This window comes from Micropterus salmoides, unplaced genomic scaffold (genome assembly GCF_014851395.1).
Source record: "Micropterus salmoides isolate LMB-PRFRI ecotype aquatic unplaced genomic scaffold, ASM1485139v1 Ms_hic_scaffold_20, whole genome shotgun sequence".
Classification (NCBI taxonomy): domain Eukaryota; kingdom Metazoa; phylum Chordata; class Actinopteri; order Centrarchiformes; family Centrarchidae; genus Micropterus; species Micropterus salmoides.
The window spans coordinates 25,195,650-25,213,073 of record NW_024041151.1 but is presented as its reverse complement, the minus strand read 5'-3'; the positions used below and the strand labels follow the sequence as shown (position 1 = coordinate 25,213,073).

The window sequence follows — 17,424 nt, the reverse complement described above, 5'->3', positions numbered from 1 at the left end:
TCTGTTTCACACATATTCAAGCAGCCACGTGCATTAAATGAAAGACTTTTATTTCCACATTTATAAAAGTAATTCTCTTTTACATCAAATCCCCCCCCCCCCGCCCCCCTCTTTTTCTGTCCATCTTTTTGCTGTGAATTTCACACAATAAATGAACTTCACGAAACGGGAGAGTTTGGGGGAAGCTAGAGGGACGAGAAAAAATAAAATAAAAATAAAAATAAGAAAACGATCCAGGAAATATACGAGAACCACTCCACAAGTTTGATATCTGCAATATACATTTTCACCAAAGGAGAGTATAACAAGTAAGGGTAATCACGGCTTCATATGAAATAACATAAGTAATGCACAACGTCTGTTCAAATACATCTATAGCAAATCAACAGGCAGTTACGCCTGGACGTGGACCCGAGTCCGATCCGTTTGTTTAGCGAAAAAAAAAATTAACAGAAATAAAGACATTACCGAGGTGATTGCTTCCCCTGTTTCCCCATCTGCGGAGATAAAACTGCTTTTTTTTATATAAATTACTTGACATTTTTACTCCGCTAAAACTTCAACTAAGAACAGGAAAAAGACTTTTTTATATAGATTTATTTCTTTCAGTAGCTCTCGTGGTTGTGCCTATATGTGGGTCCAGGCAGGTAGTCCATCCTTTCTCAGACAAATCTGCTTTTTTCCCCCCTTTTTTTTCTTTTTTATTATTCTGACTCATTCACCTCTATAGTTTCGGGTTGGCTAATCTAGCCTATTGTGTTAAACTGGATCACCGTGGTCTGAAAACGACACACTCATAGATCAAAACAAAACAAAAAGTTTCTTTAAAATCAGTCTCTTTCGAATAAAATGCAAAATATTCTTATTTACATGTTTATGACTGCTTGTTGAAAAATCAATGACAGATTTAGAAAGGAAAAAAAGAAATATTTACTAATTGTTCCTTTGGATCCTGTAACTACATTATATTGAAAATACATGGAAGGATGCTCGTTTCTGCTTTTGCCACTATCCGTGCACGTCCAAATAATAATAATAATCATAATAATAATAATCATAATAATAATAATAATAATAATGCCAATAGGGGGTCTAATTAGCTTTGGACTAAGGTGGACAGGTCAAAGTGCCACCAACAATTGTAGCCTATCTTTGTTGGTAAAAACACTGAAAATACTGAAACTTGGATTAAATAAATACATAACTTAGATGCTTTAATTCATATTGAAAAATAAATAAGTTATAAATAAAGCTCATGTCCCCCCCAAAAATGGAAAATAAAATCCTTCCACAAAGACAGTTCGAGGTTCAGTCACAAAGCTCCGTCCACAGGGGTTCAGCCTACAATCGGTCGTTTCGCACCATGAAGGCCACGAAAAGTTTCTTTCTTTTTCTCTTGTTCGTCACGTTTTTATATTTTTCTGTCTGTCTTTAATTTCTTCTAATGAGTCCAAAGCTGCCAAGGTCGGCGTACAAAAAAACAAAATCTGCAGGGTCCGGCTCACCGCTGCTGAGCGGGCCGAAGCACGCCGGACATGGGGGGCAGAGGAGGCGGCGGAGGGGGCTCACTGCCCCCCTGCAGGCCGTGCAGCAGGATCCGCGGAACCAGGGGTCTCTGCAGGGCCGGCGGGGGCGCCGAGGGGCCTCTGTACAGGTAGAGGGCCGCTCCGGGGTCCAGGTTGGACACCAGGCTCTGCGGGTAGAAGTACGGGGACGGAAACATCCTCTGCAGGGCGGAATAGTTTCCAGCTTCCGCCAGAAGCTCAAGTCCCACCGCAGTCTGCCTCTTCCACTTTGTCCTGGAGGGGAAAAGACGCTGTTTTAGCCTTAGCATGTGTATAATAAATGCATGCACTATTAGTGAGTGTGTTTTGAATCTGACACACACCAAAACATCTCCCATCCGGTTACCTGGGGTCTAATTAGAAGTCAGGGATACATCTGTTTTTTTTTTTCTTTTTAAATCACCAAAATCTCCAACCTGCCACTTGCGTTCGCGCCCAAGTTTGTTATTGCCAGTATGCACTGCATGCAGGTGAATAATTCATAATAAAGATAATTGAGTAGATATAGTGGTTTGTTTGAATTATTGATATGCACACATGCAACGATGCATTATTCATACTCCAAAGTGTTGTTTTTATATTTATTTATGTCATAGCTGCCTGAGAGTCAAAGCTGTAGCCTAGGCAAATAAACGCTAAAGTTAATTCAACCGATAACTGCAGAAAACATGTTTTAACACTGACGAAGACGGTTTCCCAGCGCATGGCGTTTTATTTATTTACACAATGTTGACGCCTTGGTTTTCAAAGTATTTGCAGGGTGATTGGCTGTAATCGGGCGTGAGCTTAAAAAAAAGTAATCTTGTTGCATGAAGATGCTGTAAACAGAAGAATAGGCTACATTCAGGGCTGGCAGAGCTTCCCAGACCACCCATAAATGTGTCTACGTGGTTTCATCTTGTGGTATTTTCTTTTTCTTAACAGAGAGGTAAAAGTCGGGAAAAAGGATGCATAAAAAAACAATGTAAAAGATAAAATTAGGCTAATTAGTCATGAGAGTGTTATAGCTAATAAGGATATCAGATCAATTGATCAGCTGTCAATCAGTAGGCTAGATGTTCCTGGTAATTTTATTGGGTGTGTTATTTTAAAGTAAAATTGATGCTGAAACTAACGGTTACTCGACTTTGATTGACATCAAATTAAATCAGAAACTACAGATAATCAATCAGTCGTTACAAGTTAAAATGGCATAATGTCACTGGTTCCACTTGATCAAATATGAGCATTTGCTTTCTTCTGTCTTCTATGACAGTTAACTGAATGTCTCTGGTGGACCCCATTGGACAACATTTTTAGACCCCTTTGGCCTCTGAGAAACTGTGAAGGGGTTTCCCACCAATTTCTGACATTTATTGGACCAAACAATTAATCGAGGGTAAAAAACCGGCAGCTTGATTAATAATTAATACAATGTTTAGTTGCAGACCAAGTGGGTGCCTCAGTGTGCAGTTAAGTGAAGTGAACTCATTCCACCTTAAGGTTGATGGTGAAAGGAAAACATGGCGTCCCTCGGTCTATCTGGTCATGAGCAGGCCCTGAGAAATCAGATTATTCCCCCCTCCTCCCTAGCAGCCGCAGTGTCTTTACCTCCGGTTCTGGTACCAAGTCTTGACCTGTGTGTCGGTGAGGTTGAGGGAGGCCGCCAGCTCCATGCGGTCCTGGACGCTCAGGTACTTCTGCCGCTCGAAGCTGCGCTCCAGCTGCGCCAGCTGGTGGTCCGTAAAGGCCGTCCGGGCCTTCCTGGGCTTCTTCAGCCGAACCTGAGGGCTGTCTCTACTGCTGGAGATCTCCCTGTCCCCCTCCTCTTTCACTGGCGGATAGAAACAGCGCCGATCAAAAAGAAGAGAAGAAGAAGAGAAGAAGGTGAAAACAGAGCCATGGCTTCACACTGTATAAAACCACATCCATCTTTGTGTGCACGCGCCACCTCCATACATGGAGGCGCAAATAAATCTGTACAGCAGCATTGTATAAGGCAGACAAATAGCTTATCAGTGTGAACTAAAATATAAAGTAGTTTTAAAAGGGTCCATTTTATGTTCGTGTGGGCTGCTTACTGTAATCAAGAATTTGGTTCCGGAGAAAACAGAAATATGAAATATGAAAGCAAAACAGAATTCTAAAAAAAATATCTGTAAAAACTATTTTAAAATTACAAAACTCTTTCACTGTATGACATATAAATAAAGGCTTTATTGGCTGAATAGTTGGTTGATTGATCAGCAAGATTTAATGTTATAATAATAAAAACTCTTGCCCCACCCCACCCCCCAAAAGACGCGACAAAGTCCAACTTTGGAACAGGGCTAAATTCGTTTTTAAATGCAATTTTATTCCGTTTTACGTCAGTGCGAGAAAAGTGGGGGTGACCACAGAAAATCAAACCGGGAAGTTTATTTTGAATTATTTGAAATCACTGGTATGAGCACCAAGTGCATAAAGTCTACACAGTTAACTTTATGCGCATTTCAAAGAAAATGATAAAAGCGCTTCAAATATTTTTTGTTAAATATGTTTATAAACATGTCTGATTTTTACCAGCATGCTGGGGGGTTTTTTTTACAACTATTTCGCTCTATTTGAGAGGGATTGACAATTTCGACTGTGGAGTGTAAAAAAAACACGCCGTTAGAAACAGTGCCTATAGGCTATATGGAGCTATTTGATTTGGTCTTAAATTGTTATGAAAAGCTCTTCCAATATTTACTCCTCCAATCTGATATTTTTCCCATCAGTAGACCCGCAGTCTTTGTTCTTTTTCTGCGTGGTGTCATGTCAGGACGAGCATTGATATGGGGGTGATGGGGGGGAGAGGGGGTGGGGGGATCTTAGTAGTTGAATAGTTGAGTCGTCTCAAGAAGCACAATAATCCGCCTAATTGAGCCACAAGGGAAGGACGAGCCTTTCAACCGCGACCGGAGAAACTTCACAGGACCGTGGAAATGAGTGGAAATCAAGAGCCGGGCGGCCTTGCGCGGTTACAAATCTGATTAGCGCCGGGGACAAATTGCATCAAATCCCTGAAATATTATAGGAGGCGGATTCGTGGAAATCAAAGCTACCGTGCAGAAGCGCTGTGGGCCCCGCGGCTTCTTCAATCAATCAGCGCGTCGAGGAGCATCTCCATCCACACTGTCACACACGTGAGCGCGCGCGGACGCACACACTGAATTGGTTGAGCAAATTGATGACGTGAGGCCGTATCAATAGCTACAGGGAAAGTCAGGTTGGAAGAAAAACACTGTGAGCCTGTGAAGTGAATAAAACAAAATAAAAAAACTACTGAAATAATAATAATAATAATAATAATAATAATAATAATAATAATAATAATAATAATAATAATTAGGCCTATACATTTTCAAAAGTATTAAATATTAGTATAAGCTATGTATTTGCACTGTAGCCTGCAGCGGTCGTCGTCTTTCCAGGCACTGCTTCATTAAACTGTCAATGGAGGTGACATGTCTGTTATGGCTGACATGATTGGAAACAGAGAGGCCCTTGATGGCATTTATCTGGAGGCGACCCTGTCATCTCTCCCATTCTTGCCTCCCTGACATCAACAGATGCTTTCTGGATATTCCGCTAATGCGAAGCTCGAGACGCGCCGCGCATGCACGCAGGCAGCCGCTGATTTTAAATGTAAAGAAGGAAAGAAAGAAAAAAAAATAATGAAAATGAACTCATTAGTCTGTCACCCAGCAGAAACAAGTGTCATGTTTCCACCACCGTGATGCAGCGGCAGAGGATGGGGTCGATTTTTCCTCATTGATGATGGCTTCCGGCGGGCTGTTACTAATGAATTGATTCAAAAAGCTACATTATTATTATTAGAATGATATAAAATAATCTGAACATTTCTAAACCTTCAAAATAAAAATGACCTTTTTTTAATTAGGCCTACGTTTATAGTTCTCTAGGTTTTCTATTTTTTTATATTCATCGAGCGTAACACAATGCTTTAATTATATTTTGAAGAGCAGTTTGGCTTTCATTGAAATTGAATTTATTGTCGTTCCAACTTCATGTCGTATTAGATTTTTCTAGCATTGCACCACACATTTTGTAACAGATCCCCCTATAACCCTTTTCTTTCATTTTATTTAATATTGAATCATGATTTAATGAGGTTTGCCCAAATTAATAATCCCTTTTTAAAGAAGCACTTAGGCCAGACAAGCTGCACCTGAACCACACGCAAAAACTCAAACTAAGAAGGAGCCACTCCAGATACAACTACCTGCTTTTTAAGAGTCAGTCATTTTCTGCAGGAGCCAAAAGACCACTATGAGCCAAATCAGTTTCCCCTCCACTCTCACCTCCAAAGCAGAACAGCTCCTTGTGTCTACCGACAGACCGCTTTACATCCTTACCTTTATATTCACTGTCTGACGACGAGTTGCTGTGGATTTTCTCCATAAAGTCGTCCGCTATCTTCGAGGCCAGCCTCCCCCGCCTCCTGGGTCGGCTGGCCATTGCTGGAGTAGGGCGCGCAAGCGGCCAGAGGCTTACAGTCCGCGAGAATATCTCTGATGAGGAAAGACGAGGTCACGGTCCTTTGCTGCGACCCCGCCGATATCTGCGCGTGCTGGAGGTGCGGCGGTAGGCCCACGCCGTGACCTTGCCTCTGGGCCACCTCCTCCGCGCACTCTCTCCTCGGCGACGGTGGCGACGAGCAGCCGCTCTCCACATCTGATCTCGGGCTGAACTCCAGAGGCGAGCGGCACTCCCCCGCCAGGCTGTCCCCTTTGGACACCGGACTTCCAGGCCTGTGGGACAGCAGCGAGTCGATGCCAAAACTGGACCCGTTGGCGGACGCCTCCATTGTCTAGCTCGAGGCCTCCTCAAACTACCATTTGGTATTCAGGACAACTTTTATTTTTGGGAGGGGGAGGGGGTGTTTTAGTCTCAGTTGATCCAGCAGAGTAAAAAAGAACCCCCCTCCCCACACCAAGAAAACTGTTTTTGGATACGCTACAAATGGAGATTATTCATCCGCTATTTCCAGTTCCCCAACTGGTTCTTAAAGAGAAAATATCTCCAGGCTCAGTTGCGTTACAACAATCGTCCATGCATCCGATGTTCTTGTTTTATTTATTTTTTTGTCAAGTCTAGCAAGACGAGTCCTCCTGAAATCGATGCAGTCGCTGTAGTCTCTTTCGTAATCGATTCTTTCTGCTTCCTTTAAGACCAACTCCTTCTGCCTTCAGTTGAGAAGCCTCGCCGGCAAGACGAACCAGTTCTTGCTGAAATTATCTCACCCAGCAGAACACGAAAAAGATGCAGAATTGATGACTATTTTTGGAAATGTGAGAGCAGCAGCGCACCGGCGTCTTCGTGGGGAAAAATGCGTTTCAGCACCATGGACAGGTGCAGGCGCGTCAGACCTGAGAGAGGAGCGGGATATGTTGAGGGCAGCTCGTCATGTGGCACAGAAGACAGATGAAAACTGTTCACATTCTTCTAAGTAGAACGACATAACTGTGGGGGGGAAAAAAACACGAAACAGAGAGACTGAGAGAGAGAGAGGAGTCCGAGAGCTGCAGCAGGAAAAGAAAAGCAGCAAAAGAGGAAGAAGCGGAAGACTCGGGACGACGCGATGCGCGCCGCAGAAGCGAAAAAAGGGAGAGCTAAACTGGGTTAAATAGTCACAACTGGCAAGTAAAAGGACTAGATGTGATGGGGGTGGGAGGGAATCCCAAAAAATTGAACTTGAGGAAAAGTCAGGAGCTAGGTTTTAAGAGCGCCACGTCCACGTGAGTCCCCTGTGACAAGCCTTCATTGGCTGAGGGGAGCTGGAAGTGGACCTCCCTACACGCCCACTCACTCTGCCTCTCACCCTCCCTCCCTCCCTGCCTCTCCCATCCTCTCCTCCCTGGCTCATCCTCACTTTGATAAAAGAGACACTGAATTCATCAGGAGACTCAGATCCAACTGTTTACAGGCAATTTTCACACTGTTTGCTTTCATTACATCATTGATGAGGCTTATAATGGGGTTATTATGTGGAGCGGCTCTGTGTTTTTCTTCTCGACTCCCTGTCTTTGACTGGATTGGTTTCCCCACCTCCACAGCTCCTCTATTTCCAGATTCCCCCTCAACATTTTACTTTTTATTATCAACACAAATTTTTATATTTTGTTTGTCATCATTTATTTAACGGATTTATCAGTTTTCACATTGTTTGGTTGCGCATGTGTTGATATTTAGAAATTCATGGACGAAATTTTAAGTATAATAATCATTAGATTTTTTTATTAGTATTATCATCTCCTGCTGGATAGTGGTGATTTTATTGTTACACATTATTTAAATTTGTAAGAGGCCTTTGATTGTTTTGCTCTTTTTGCTGAACATTAGCCTATTATTATTAAACTCTGGATTTATTTATTTTGTTTTTTAGTTGTTATAGATTTTGCTTTCAGTCGAAAAAAAATCTCAACTTTAAAATACCAAAACAATCTCTGCAGATACATCCTGGCCACCTTGACATTTGAGGAATAAGAAATATAGGCTATTATAAAAAAAAAGGTTTTGTTTTTGAGCACGAACAATGTCTAGCCGTCGAACAGTCATTATTAACTAATAGTCCCCGGTAATTGCATACAATAGTCCGAGCAGCATGTAGCAAAACTTCAAGGCGCGTGAAGTGCCATTGTGCGCACTTTTCACCTTAACATGCGTGAAATGCCATTGTGCGCACTTTTAGCTCCATACACAACAGTTTGCCCCGCGCGACGCCCCCGACAGCCCCTAATAATCTAACTAACCCTTTTCTCATCATCTACACCCCCCCACACACACACACACATCCCACTCCCTTCGATTCTCCTCCACCCCATGTGACCACCAGATTGGAGGCGCTCGTCGGTCTCAGACACCGGCAGGTTAGTGAATCCGCTCCCCGCTCCCATGGGGTCCCATCACGGCTGCAAGCTGTCACATATGAGGCGGGGACAACACAGATATAAGGCAACACACACCCACCCTGACTTAGCTGTTTCTTTCTCCTCTGCTGGTGCATGAAAAGGAGCTGTGGTTTGATGCTTTCTCTCAGAGTTTTTTTTTTGTCTTCTTCTCTTTATCCTGTTCCGCATGTCCACTGGCTCCAGTAATGTTGGAGTGAATAAATCATGAGCTCTTTAAACTGAATTCTTCCTCTTTGTGATTATGCATGGCCTGTAAACTTGTGAGACAAGCCTTAATTATTTTATTTGTTTCTTCAAAAACCCCAAAAGTCTCATTTATTTTTATTTATTCATTTGAACTCTTTATAACCCTTTATAACGGCTTTATTTTTTTATTATATCAAATCTATTTACAGACAATCCAGCTAGCAGGTAAAAATAAAATAAAATAGTTATTCATTTTGAAGGATTTCCAAGAAAAAAAGAAAATCACACAATGCCATAGCATGCTTACTTAACAGATTTAGGATAAGGAGTGTTTTACTTTATTGCCGCAAATAAGGATTATTTTCATTATTATATTGTTGATTTATTTTTTTCGATGATCTCTTAGCCTTTAAAATTTCAGAATTGTGATTAAAAAAGTGGAAAATTAACCCAAGTTCAAGGTGTTCTATTCAACCAACAGCCCCACACCCAAATATTAAATAATATTCAATTTACAATGAACAGAGAAAAACAGCAAATCCTCATACCTCCTGTTTGATGGAATTACTGTTTGATGGAATTGTGAGACATGTTTGCTTGTTAAATAACTGAAATGTTTAGCTGAGTTATCAAAATTTGGATTAAACAAATGATTATTTTAGCACTAACACAGTCTTAGTGCACAGGCGTGTTCATATAATTTGTACAATTATATTGAACAGTATAGGCTTCTGAAAGTTTATAAATCCAAATGTATTGTTTTTGGCAGAAGACAGTGCAGCTAGACTGTCACTGTGTGTGTGTGTGTGTGTGTGTGTGTGTGTGTGTACTGTACTGTAATGATTTGGCTCATGCTGCTGCTGATTTTGGACAAGTGTCCCTCTGGTCAAGCGAAGCTAGATTTTTTTTCCTTCTTTTTTTCCAGGAAGTGGTCTGAATTTGAGGTCCAGTGCAGCTGTTACCCCAATGATGAAATACACACACACACACACACACACACACACACACACACACACACACACAAATTGATGTTGTGGGAGGATGTTATTGATCCATGTTAAAGAGAGGAAACATGGATGTTTCCAGGAAATGGTCAGTACAAGAGTGAATTGCTATCCTTTTTTTTCACCTCCCGATCTGTTTTTATCAGATGGTTAAATAAAATTTTATCACTGATTCACATTAAACCGCCCCACACCTTCCACTCACATTTTTACCAAAACAATTTGGCACCCATGGGCCATTTCAATGAAGTGTGCACTGCATTTCCTCTGGCTCTTTAATCTAACTTTCATAAATGTATATAAGACCAATATTGATTTCAATATTTTATGCTAATCAGGCTGCCTGTCTTTGAATATTTACTTAAATATCAATAATATAGAGCCTATAACAACATTAACTGGCACCAAGTGCAGTTTCATCGTGATAGTCCACCTGTCAGTGTTAATAATCTATCTGTGGACATGTTGTTTTTATGTTTTTTTTCCCTCTGCATTATTGGAATCCTGTCCATAAGCTTTACTACTAATAATGCCTGCTGGGCCTCCTCCGCTTCCTGTGTTTTTGTGGGGGGGTGGGGGGGGGGGAGAAAACATTTTATTTACTCGCTCAATTGAGCAGGTGTGTTAAATATAGATCTAGATATGTTTTGTAAAAATGTGTGTCGCCTTTGAATAAACTTTGGCATCTCTGTCGTTTTGGAACATCGGGGAAAAGCATGTCTTTCGAGGGGGATATGTGTAAAAAGATGACTCCTCTCAACAAACAAACAGCATTAAAAAAATAGGCAGGGGAGAAAAAAAAAAAGAAAAGAAAAAGGCGCTTGCTCTGGAGCTGGTGCTGCACCCTGGACCAGTCAGGGATGCAAATGATGCACCTTAACGCCATCAGGTACTGGAGTTGACAGAAAATAATGAGAACCCGCTGAATCTTTTATAAGGTTAACACTCACATTTCCCAGTCAGCTGTCACACAAGAAAGAATTTAGCACATGCATGCGGGCGAAATAAACCTTCATCGTCTCATTAATGCTGACAGGGCCCTGGACCGGCAGCTCCCAGCGCCAGCGCCGCCACCACCTTCGTTTTGTGTCGGTAATTTGCAGCGGAGACAGACCCTCTTCTCCTGGAGAGAGAAAGAGGAGAGGAGGAGGAGGAGGAGGAGGAGAAGAAGAAGGAGGAGGGAGATATTTCGGAGGAGAGGTAGAGAGAGTGAGAGAGAATAGTAGAGGATCGAGGAGCGAGTGTAGAGGAAAAAGAGGGAGGGAAGGTGGGCCTGGGGGGGAGGGTGGAAAGATGGCTAGCGCGCCAGGAGTCTGATTCTCCCCTAATTGGAAGCATTGGGCATTGTCAACGGAGGATTTTCAGCTGCTCACTGACAGGTAGAGCCGTCAGAATGATAGCCCACTTGTCAGCGCAAAAGACCAATAAAAACAAACCACTTTTGATTTAATTGGAGGCCTAACCATGGTATGTGTGTGTGAGGTAGAAAACATGTGTGTGTGTTGCCTGCAGGGCCAAGGCCACGGGGAGATGGGAGAAGGTGTGAGGATGAGTGGGTGTGGGGGGGGGGGGGGGGGGGGGGGGGGGGGCGTTTGTGTCTCTGTGTGTGAAGGAACTCATCACCATCAATGTGCTCACCCTGCCTCCACCTCTGCCATCACTCCCCGTCCTCGCTCTCATCTGGCGGCTCTTTTGGGGGGCGAGTGGTCACTGGCTGCCCATGATGAGAGGGTTTCAGGAGAGGCCAGTTTTGATTCTGTCCCACGAGGGCTTCCTGGACATCAGAGCAAGAAACTGTTTCTCACTCTTCTTCATCTTTTCCCTCCTTTTCTTCATCCTCCATCAACAGACTCTGGGCTCTTGACGCCGGCGTTTCAAACCGGGAGGAGCAATATTTGACATTTTTCAGGCTCCTCTGGTGACTGAGACTTGTCCGACAAGCGGAAATGGGGAATCATAAACTTTTCTCTCCATGAGAGCAAATGTCACAGTGAGGCGACTGTATAATCTTGTTTGCGTCCATGTGGTTGTGCCCCTTATTAAAGTTGCATCTACAGAATTTTGGTGAATATAAAAATAATTGATGCTAAAGTGCAAGTGGAGTATAAAGCAAAACTAAAGAGAAAAAGCAGGTTAGGGTTCGGGAGTAGTTGAATCTGAATCCAGCATTTGAAACCTTTCTCAAATTTGTAGCCTCACTCCTGTTGCTGTTTTTAAAAAAAAAGCAGTTACACCAGAAATGTCAAAATAGAGAAACACTCTACAACTTTCAATGCTTTTTGAAGATTGATGGTGCAATGCCATTGTTTTCTTTAAGAAGAGCCCAGGGACACATCTACATGATACAGCTTAAGTACAGTATGTGGTGGTGGGGGGCTACAGCATACAATTATATCTAAGAGAAGTGCTTCCAACTTTGTCGCAACCGACTCTTTCACCATGATGATGCTCCGTGTACAAAACCAGGTCCATAAAGAAATGGTTTTCCCAGTTTGGTGTGGTAGAACTTGCCTACCACAGTGCCCGGACCACCAGTTGTGAGCCAGGCCTCATCGCCCGGGACCTCATTGATGCTCTTGTGTCTGAATGTGAACAAATCCCTGCAGCCAGGATTCAAAATCTGCAGGTCAATGCCTCTGGTTTTGGAAGGACATGTTCAGCTCTCACATATGGGTGGAACGTTTGAGTGTCCACATACTTTTGGCCACATTCTTACTTGACTGTTATTTAGACAAAGCACCTGGAAAAAGTGACAGCGATGATAAAACGTTGTTCGATTCTATGATTGAACAAGTCCTGTACATTGGATCTGGATCCAAAATAGCACTGTTAAATTAAACTCTTACCTGACAGTTTGGAGGAGGTGGAGATTTCTAGTTGCTTGTTAGCTCTGACCTGACTGTTGATTAAGCCACTGTTCCGATGGGCTTATGTTTTGTGTCTTAGACGTTTAGCACTTCACTGGTTTTAGAGAGGTCATCTCATGTTCTCTGCAAAGCACCATCAGTCACTCAGCAGTTTGACATGGGTGATCTTGTCAGCCTCTTTTCACCATCTTCAACCTTGAAATTACAGTTTTCCACTGCACCACCTTTGGGTGCAACATCAAACTAAGAAAGATAGTAGTACACTTTTAGTATATTGTAATTCAAATGTGTTTAACATCTACACCTCTAAACCTTCCCTGCATCATCACCAAGACCACAATTAATTAATAGTTATATTAATTAGGATGCCTCAGTTGTCTCGACTAATGTGTGTGTATTTTGTAATCGCAGATCCACACATGCATCTGAATGTGCATCCTCCCCTCCCGTCCTGCACTGTCGGCCCGGTGTGCATGCCCTTTGCAGCCAGTGTTTTATTATTCTTGACAGAGTTCAATGAACACATCTGGTCAGAGGATAAGAGGGGATGGAGGGACGGTGCCAAGAGGCGGAGAGGTGAGTGAGGAGCCAATGGAGAGCAGGGGGAGGACGAGGACCTACGACCATCCATCATAACTGTCCCTCATGAGGAATGCCGGCTCCTTCAAACTAGGGCCAACTCTACTTTTGCTGACCTTTGACCCCATGGCTCTAAACCGAGACGACTATTAGAGCCATCAGGAATGAAATGATGGGGATCTGTTAGTGTTATTTGGAGGTATTTTAAGGAGGGCTTCGGGTGATTATTATTTTAATTACCAATTAGTTGAATTGTTCCCAGTGCAAGACTGTCTCCCAGTTGTTCAAATGCCTTAAAACAACATATGTTTACATTCTAGCAGACTTACAGCAGCTGTGTGAATTATGACTCTTGTCTTTCAGGAGTTAAGGCGGAAGTAGCGTGACGTGGTTATACAGGCGCAAAACTTCGTTGGAAGGAGATCGGGGGGGTGTGGGTGGGGTGGACGGGTTGACAAAAGGTGTGCTTGGATATGGGGGACTGCAGTTTGTTACCTTGTTAACAAACCATTGACGGTGAAGGTTCCCTACCTAAGTAGTTTGGGTGTCTGAACCCAATCATAGCTGTGTAAGACCAGGAAATGCTAATAGTAATGTAAGTGCTTTTTTGAGTAAGGAGTAATGTATGAGGGGCAGAATCAGGAGGTGGTTAGCCTCTAGCAAAAGAGGAGAAATGTGTGTTTACAGTAGTCTACATGTCTCTGGAGTCCTGCCTGTGCTCAGTAACTGGGGCTTAGCTAATGTTAGCTTTGGAATTGTTTGAAAGCACTTTTATGGGAACTGAGTAACAAAAGTAATGTACAAAGCAACTTCTGCTGTCAGTTGTTGTTAGTAACGTAATGTATTTACTTTTTCAGTGAGTAATTGGTCAAATGTTTAACTAACTTGCCCTCCACTAGTCATCTCTAACACTTCTGGCCATTTTGGAAGGCAAACCATTTTATTGTTTAGTTTGAGGACCCATTGGCCAATGTAGCATGGTACTTTTTTGATTCTTTGCTTTTAGGAATATAAACACATTTTTAAAATAACCTTTACTGATTTAACAATATTAGCCAATGTTGAAATGTGTACCGTTTAACACAAACAGTTAACCAATCACTAAATAAAATACAGTCTAAATTGCAAAACTATGATTTAATGTAATGGCTAATAAAAACTTAACAAGCAACTAGAACGGGTGAATGGTGCATTTAAGACGCCAAACTACTGCTAGATAACAGTCAGAGCCATTTTCCCTATGCAAGGTGTCATAGTTCAATGTTAACCTGTCATGTAGACCCCCCACCCCCCACCCCTGAGTGATGGTGTATCGGTGGGCTCACATTGGGTGGGGGGTTCCCTGCAGCTGCCACAGGGAGACACACACAAGCTGGTGGACAGTGTGGAGATTTCATCCACTCCTGTACCCTCGAGGGAGAAGGGGAAGGTCCAGGTTCACCCCCTACCCTGCCAGGGGATACTGAAGCGGGCTGGGCCCTTGGCCTTCTCCCTCCATGTGGGGAAGTGGGGGCATTGAAGAGGCCGTGCTAACGTCCATGAATCACAGCGCATATCACTCAGGACATACACACACCCGCACACACACTTAAGCACAATAAACAAGAGTAATGAAGCCAATGTTTGACACGAGGCTGCGGAAAACTGTAGTGTCCTTCTCCAGGAGACGGATGGCCTTGGATCCTCTTTAGGTTTGCGACACCTGATGACAGTTACTGTCATCATCGATAAATTCGATTAATCTGTTATTGTTTTTTTTTTTGATAAATTTATTATAACAAAAAAAATGTCAGAAAACTATGAAATTTTCATTTTCAAGTTATAGGTTTTACATGTGTGAAGAGTTTGTTTGACATGATGCAGAGCAGTTCATTGCATTGAACAACAGATTTTGTGAACATTTTCCATGTGTGTTCCTATAGAGATGGTGATAGTGATTTTTCCCCGCCCTGCTCCCTGTGTTGGATTTTACATTCAAAATTGTTATCCTTAAATAGGGTTTTTGCATACTTATGCAAATGTTGAGGCAATTTACGGCGAATACCTTACTGTCAATTGTATTTCCATCTCTACAACACACCATCGAATTGTTTCTAGGTGCATTTTTTTAATCCACATATTTTCCCCCCCTACACCTAACTGAGCAGTTGTTACTGAAAAAAAATGTCAGGCCTTGTTCTAGTTTTGTCACACTCCCACACACACACACACAAACTGGATGCGTGGATCATGGCAGGGGGCCCCCAGCAATCCGTTCTGGCCTTAAACGACCTGCTTCCTAATTTGGCCAATATGCAGGTAATATGTGGGGTCGCAACATCTCAATTATCACACCTCCTGTCAGCGGCTCCCAATCCTCCGCTCGCCGATACCTTCCCCTCCAACATGCCTTCACCCCGCACCCTCACCCCTCCTGCCGTGACTTTTATTGCTTCATTAGTATGCTCCACATGCTCCGGCGCACACCCACACTCCGCGAGCCTTCAAACCTTAACAACTTTTGGCAGATCAGTGCGTGATGAGGCGATGATGAGGGACTCTTCATACTAAAAGCTCACCTACCTGGCGCTGTGGCCCATTTTTGTCCAAGCCCAACCTGGTGATGCAGGGAGTAGGGGAAACAGCTGGGCGAGCTGATGTGAAGGTTTATCCGGTTGTCACACCTGAAAACTCACAGCAGATGAGATGACCTGCCGAGGGCTGGGTATCATTTGCAGTGGTGGAACGTTAAGTACATTTACATACTTGTACTTTACTAGAGTATTTCCATTTAATGCTACTTTATACTTCTACTCCACTACATTTCAGAGGCAAATATTATACTTTTTACTCCACTACATTTGTTTGACGCTTATAGTTACTTATCTCATAAGAAAACATGATATGTTTACATGATATGACGCATATTGTTCGATATTAATCGACCCAGTGTTGTTTTTTGGGGAAATGTGTAAAAAAGGCACGCGTCTTAGGTTTGAATATTTAATTCAGTGTAAACATCACATAGCTTCAATGAAGAGTTGGAATAAGCTGATACAGAGTACACACCGGCCACTGTGGAATGAGATGATTTTAAAGTTATTTAATGTTGGCAACCATTAGCAACCATGCCCGATACATGCCTGAAAAAAGGAAATAGTTCTGATTTAGGTCTGGAAATATCTGATGATAGAACAAGCAAACAAGACTTATGTGACCAGTCACCCAGCTTCCGATACTTGACAGTTTCTGCTACTCGATGCTGCAGAAACATTTTGGTCGGTTATTAAAAAAAAGGGTTAAGGGTTGGATACTCGTCCCCACACCTGCCACAGTTCACACCTGACACGCATCACTCACCTTTGCCAGCTTTCTTGAGCGCCTACTCTCCTGCAGCGATGTCTGATTTCTGAGGAAAAATACCTGTTGGGATTCACGCAAGCGTGTTATATCTCCTGTCACGACCATCCATCCTACAGCTAAGCAGGTATGTCCAAGGTGTGTTAGAGAGTGTGTGTGTCAGTGGTGGGGGTGTTCAGCGTGTAGAATAAGACCCCAGAAAATGCTCATTAGAGTTGACCTTGGCACTTGGAGCCGGTGTTTGATGGATCGGGTACAGGGCCAAACAAGCCCCTGGGGAGCCATGATCTTATCTCTTATTGTACACACACAACTCCCCCCCACCGTTGACCCTGCCCTCTGCCCCCCCTCCCCTTCCCGCTCACTCACACTCCTCTGCTCTACACGCATCACAGGCAGAATAAATCTGTGTCTGACACCACAGGAAAAAGGAGAGCGGAGGAGGCGGGGGGAGGCCTGAGGGAGTAAAGGAGAGAGAAGGCAGTGCTTGAAGAGGGGGGGGGGGGGCAAGCTGGGAGGAGAGAAAAAACACACAGAGGGCCGAAGAAAACCAATAGCTCACTGAGGTGTCATTACCTGCACAAGTCAGATGTGTATGTGTGTGTGTTTTTTTTTAAACTATCTGCGAGGCACATTGAGTGCTAAAGGGAAAGTGAGGAAATTGGCTGCATAGGGGAGAAAGGAAGGAAAAGGGGTGAGGATCAGCGGAAGATGAGTCTGAGATGAAAGACGAGACTCGCTGGTGTCTCTGTAGCACGTTCACGGTTTGTTCTGTTCCGCTTACCTGTCCTTCTTCTCAACGACACACACACACACACACACACACACACACACACACACACACACACTATTGCCACTGCCACCCTCACGTCTCCCCCACCCCTCTGCTCCCAACCAGGGGACACACCAAACACACAAAGAGACATGAGGCAACATCCACCTCCAGGAT

At 43.2% G+C, this 17,424-nt stretch overlaps 1 protein-coding gene across 1 annotated transcript; it reads right to left on the bottom strand.

Moving 5' to 3' along the window:
• Positions 1-113: 113 nt before the first annotated feature.
• Positions 114-7,263, bottom strand: LOC119914089 (barH-like 1 homeobox protein). Its single transcript, XM_038733091.1, is given in 4 exon segments — positions 114-1,799; positions 3,156-3,378; positions 5,945-6,026; positions 6,028-7,263. Coding segments are annotated over 4 exon segments (972 nt in total). The 5' UTR covers positions 6,397-7,263; the 3' UTR covers positions 114-1,501.
• Positions 7,264-17,424: the final 10,161 nt, after the last annotated feature.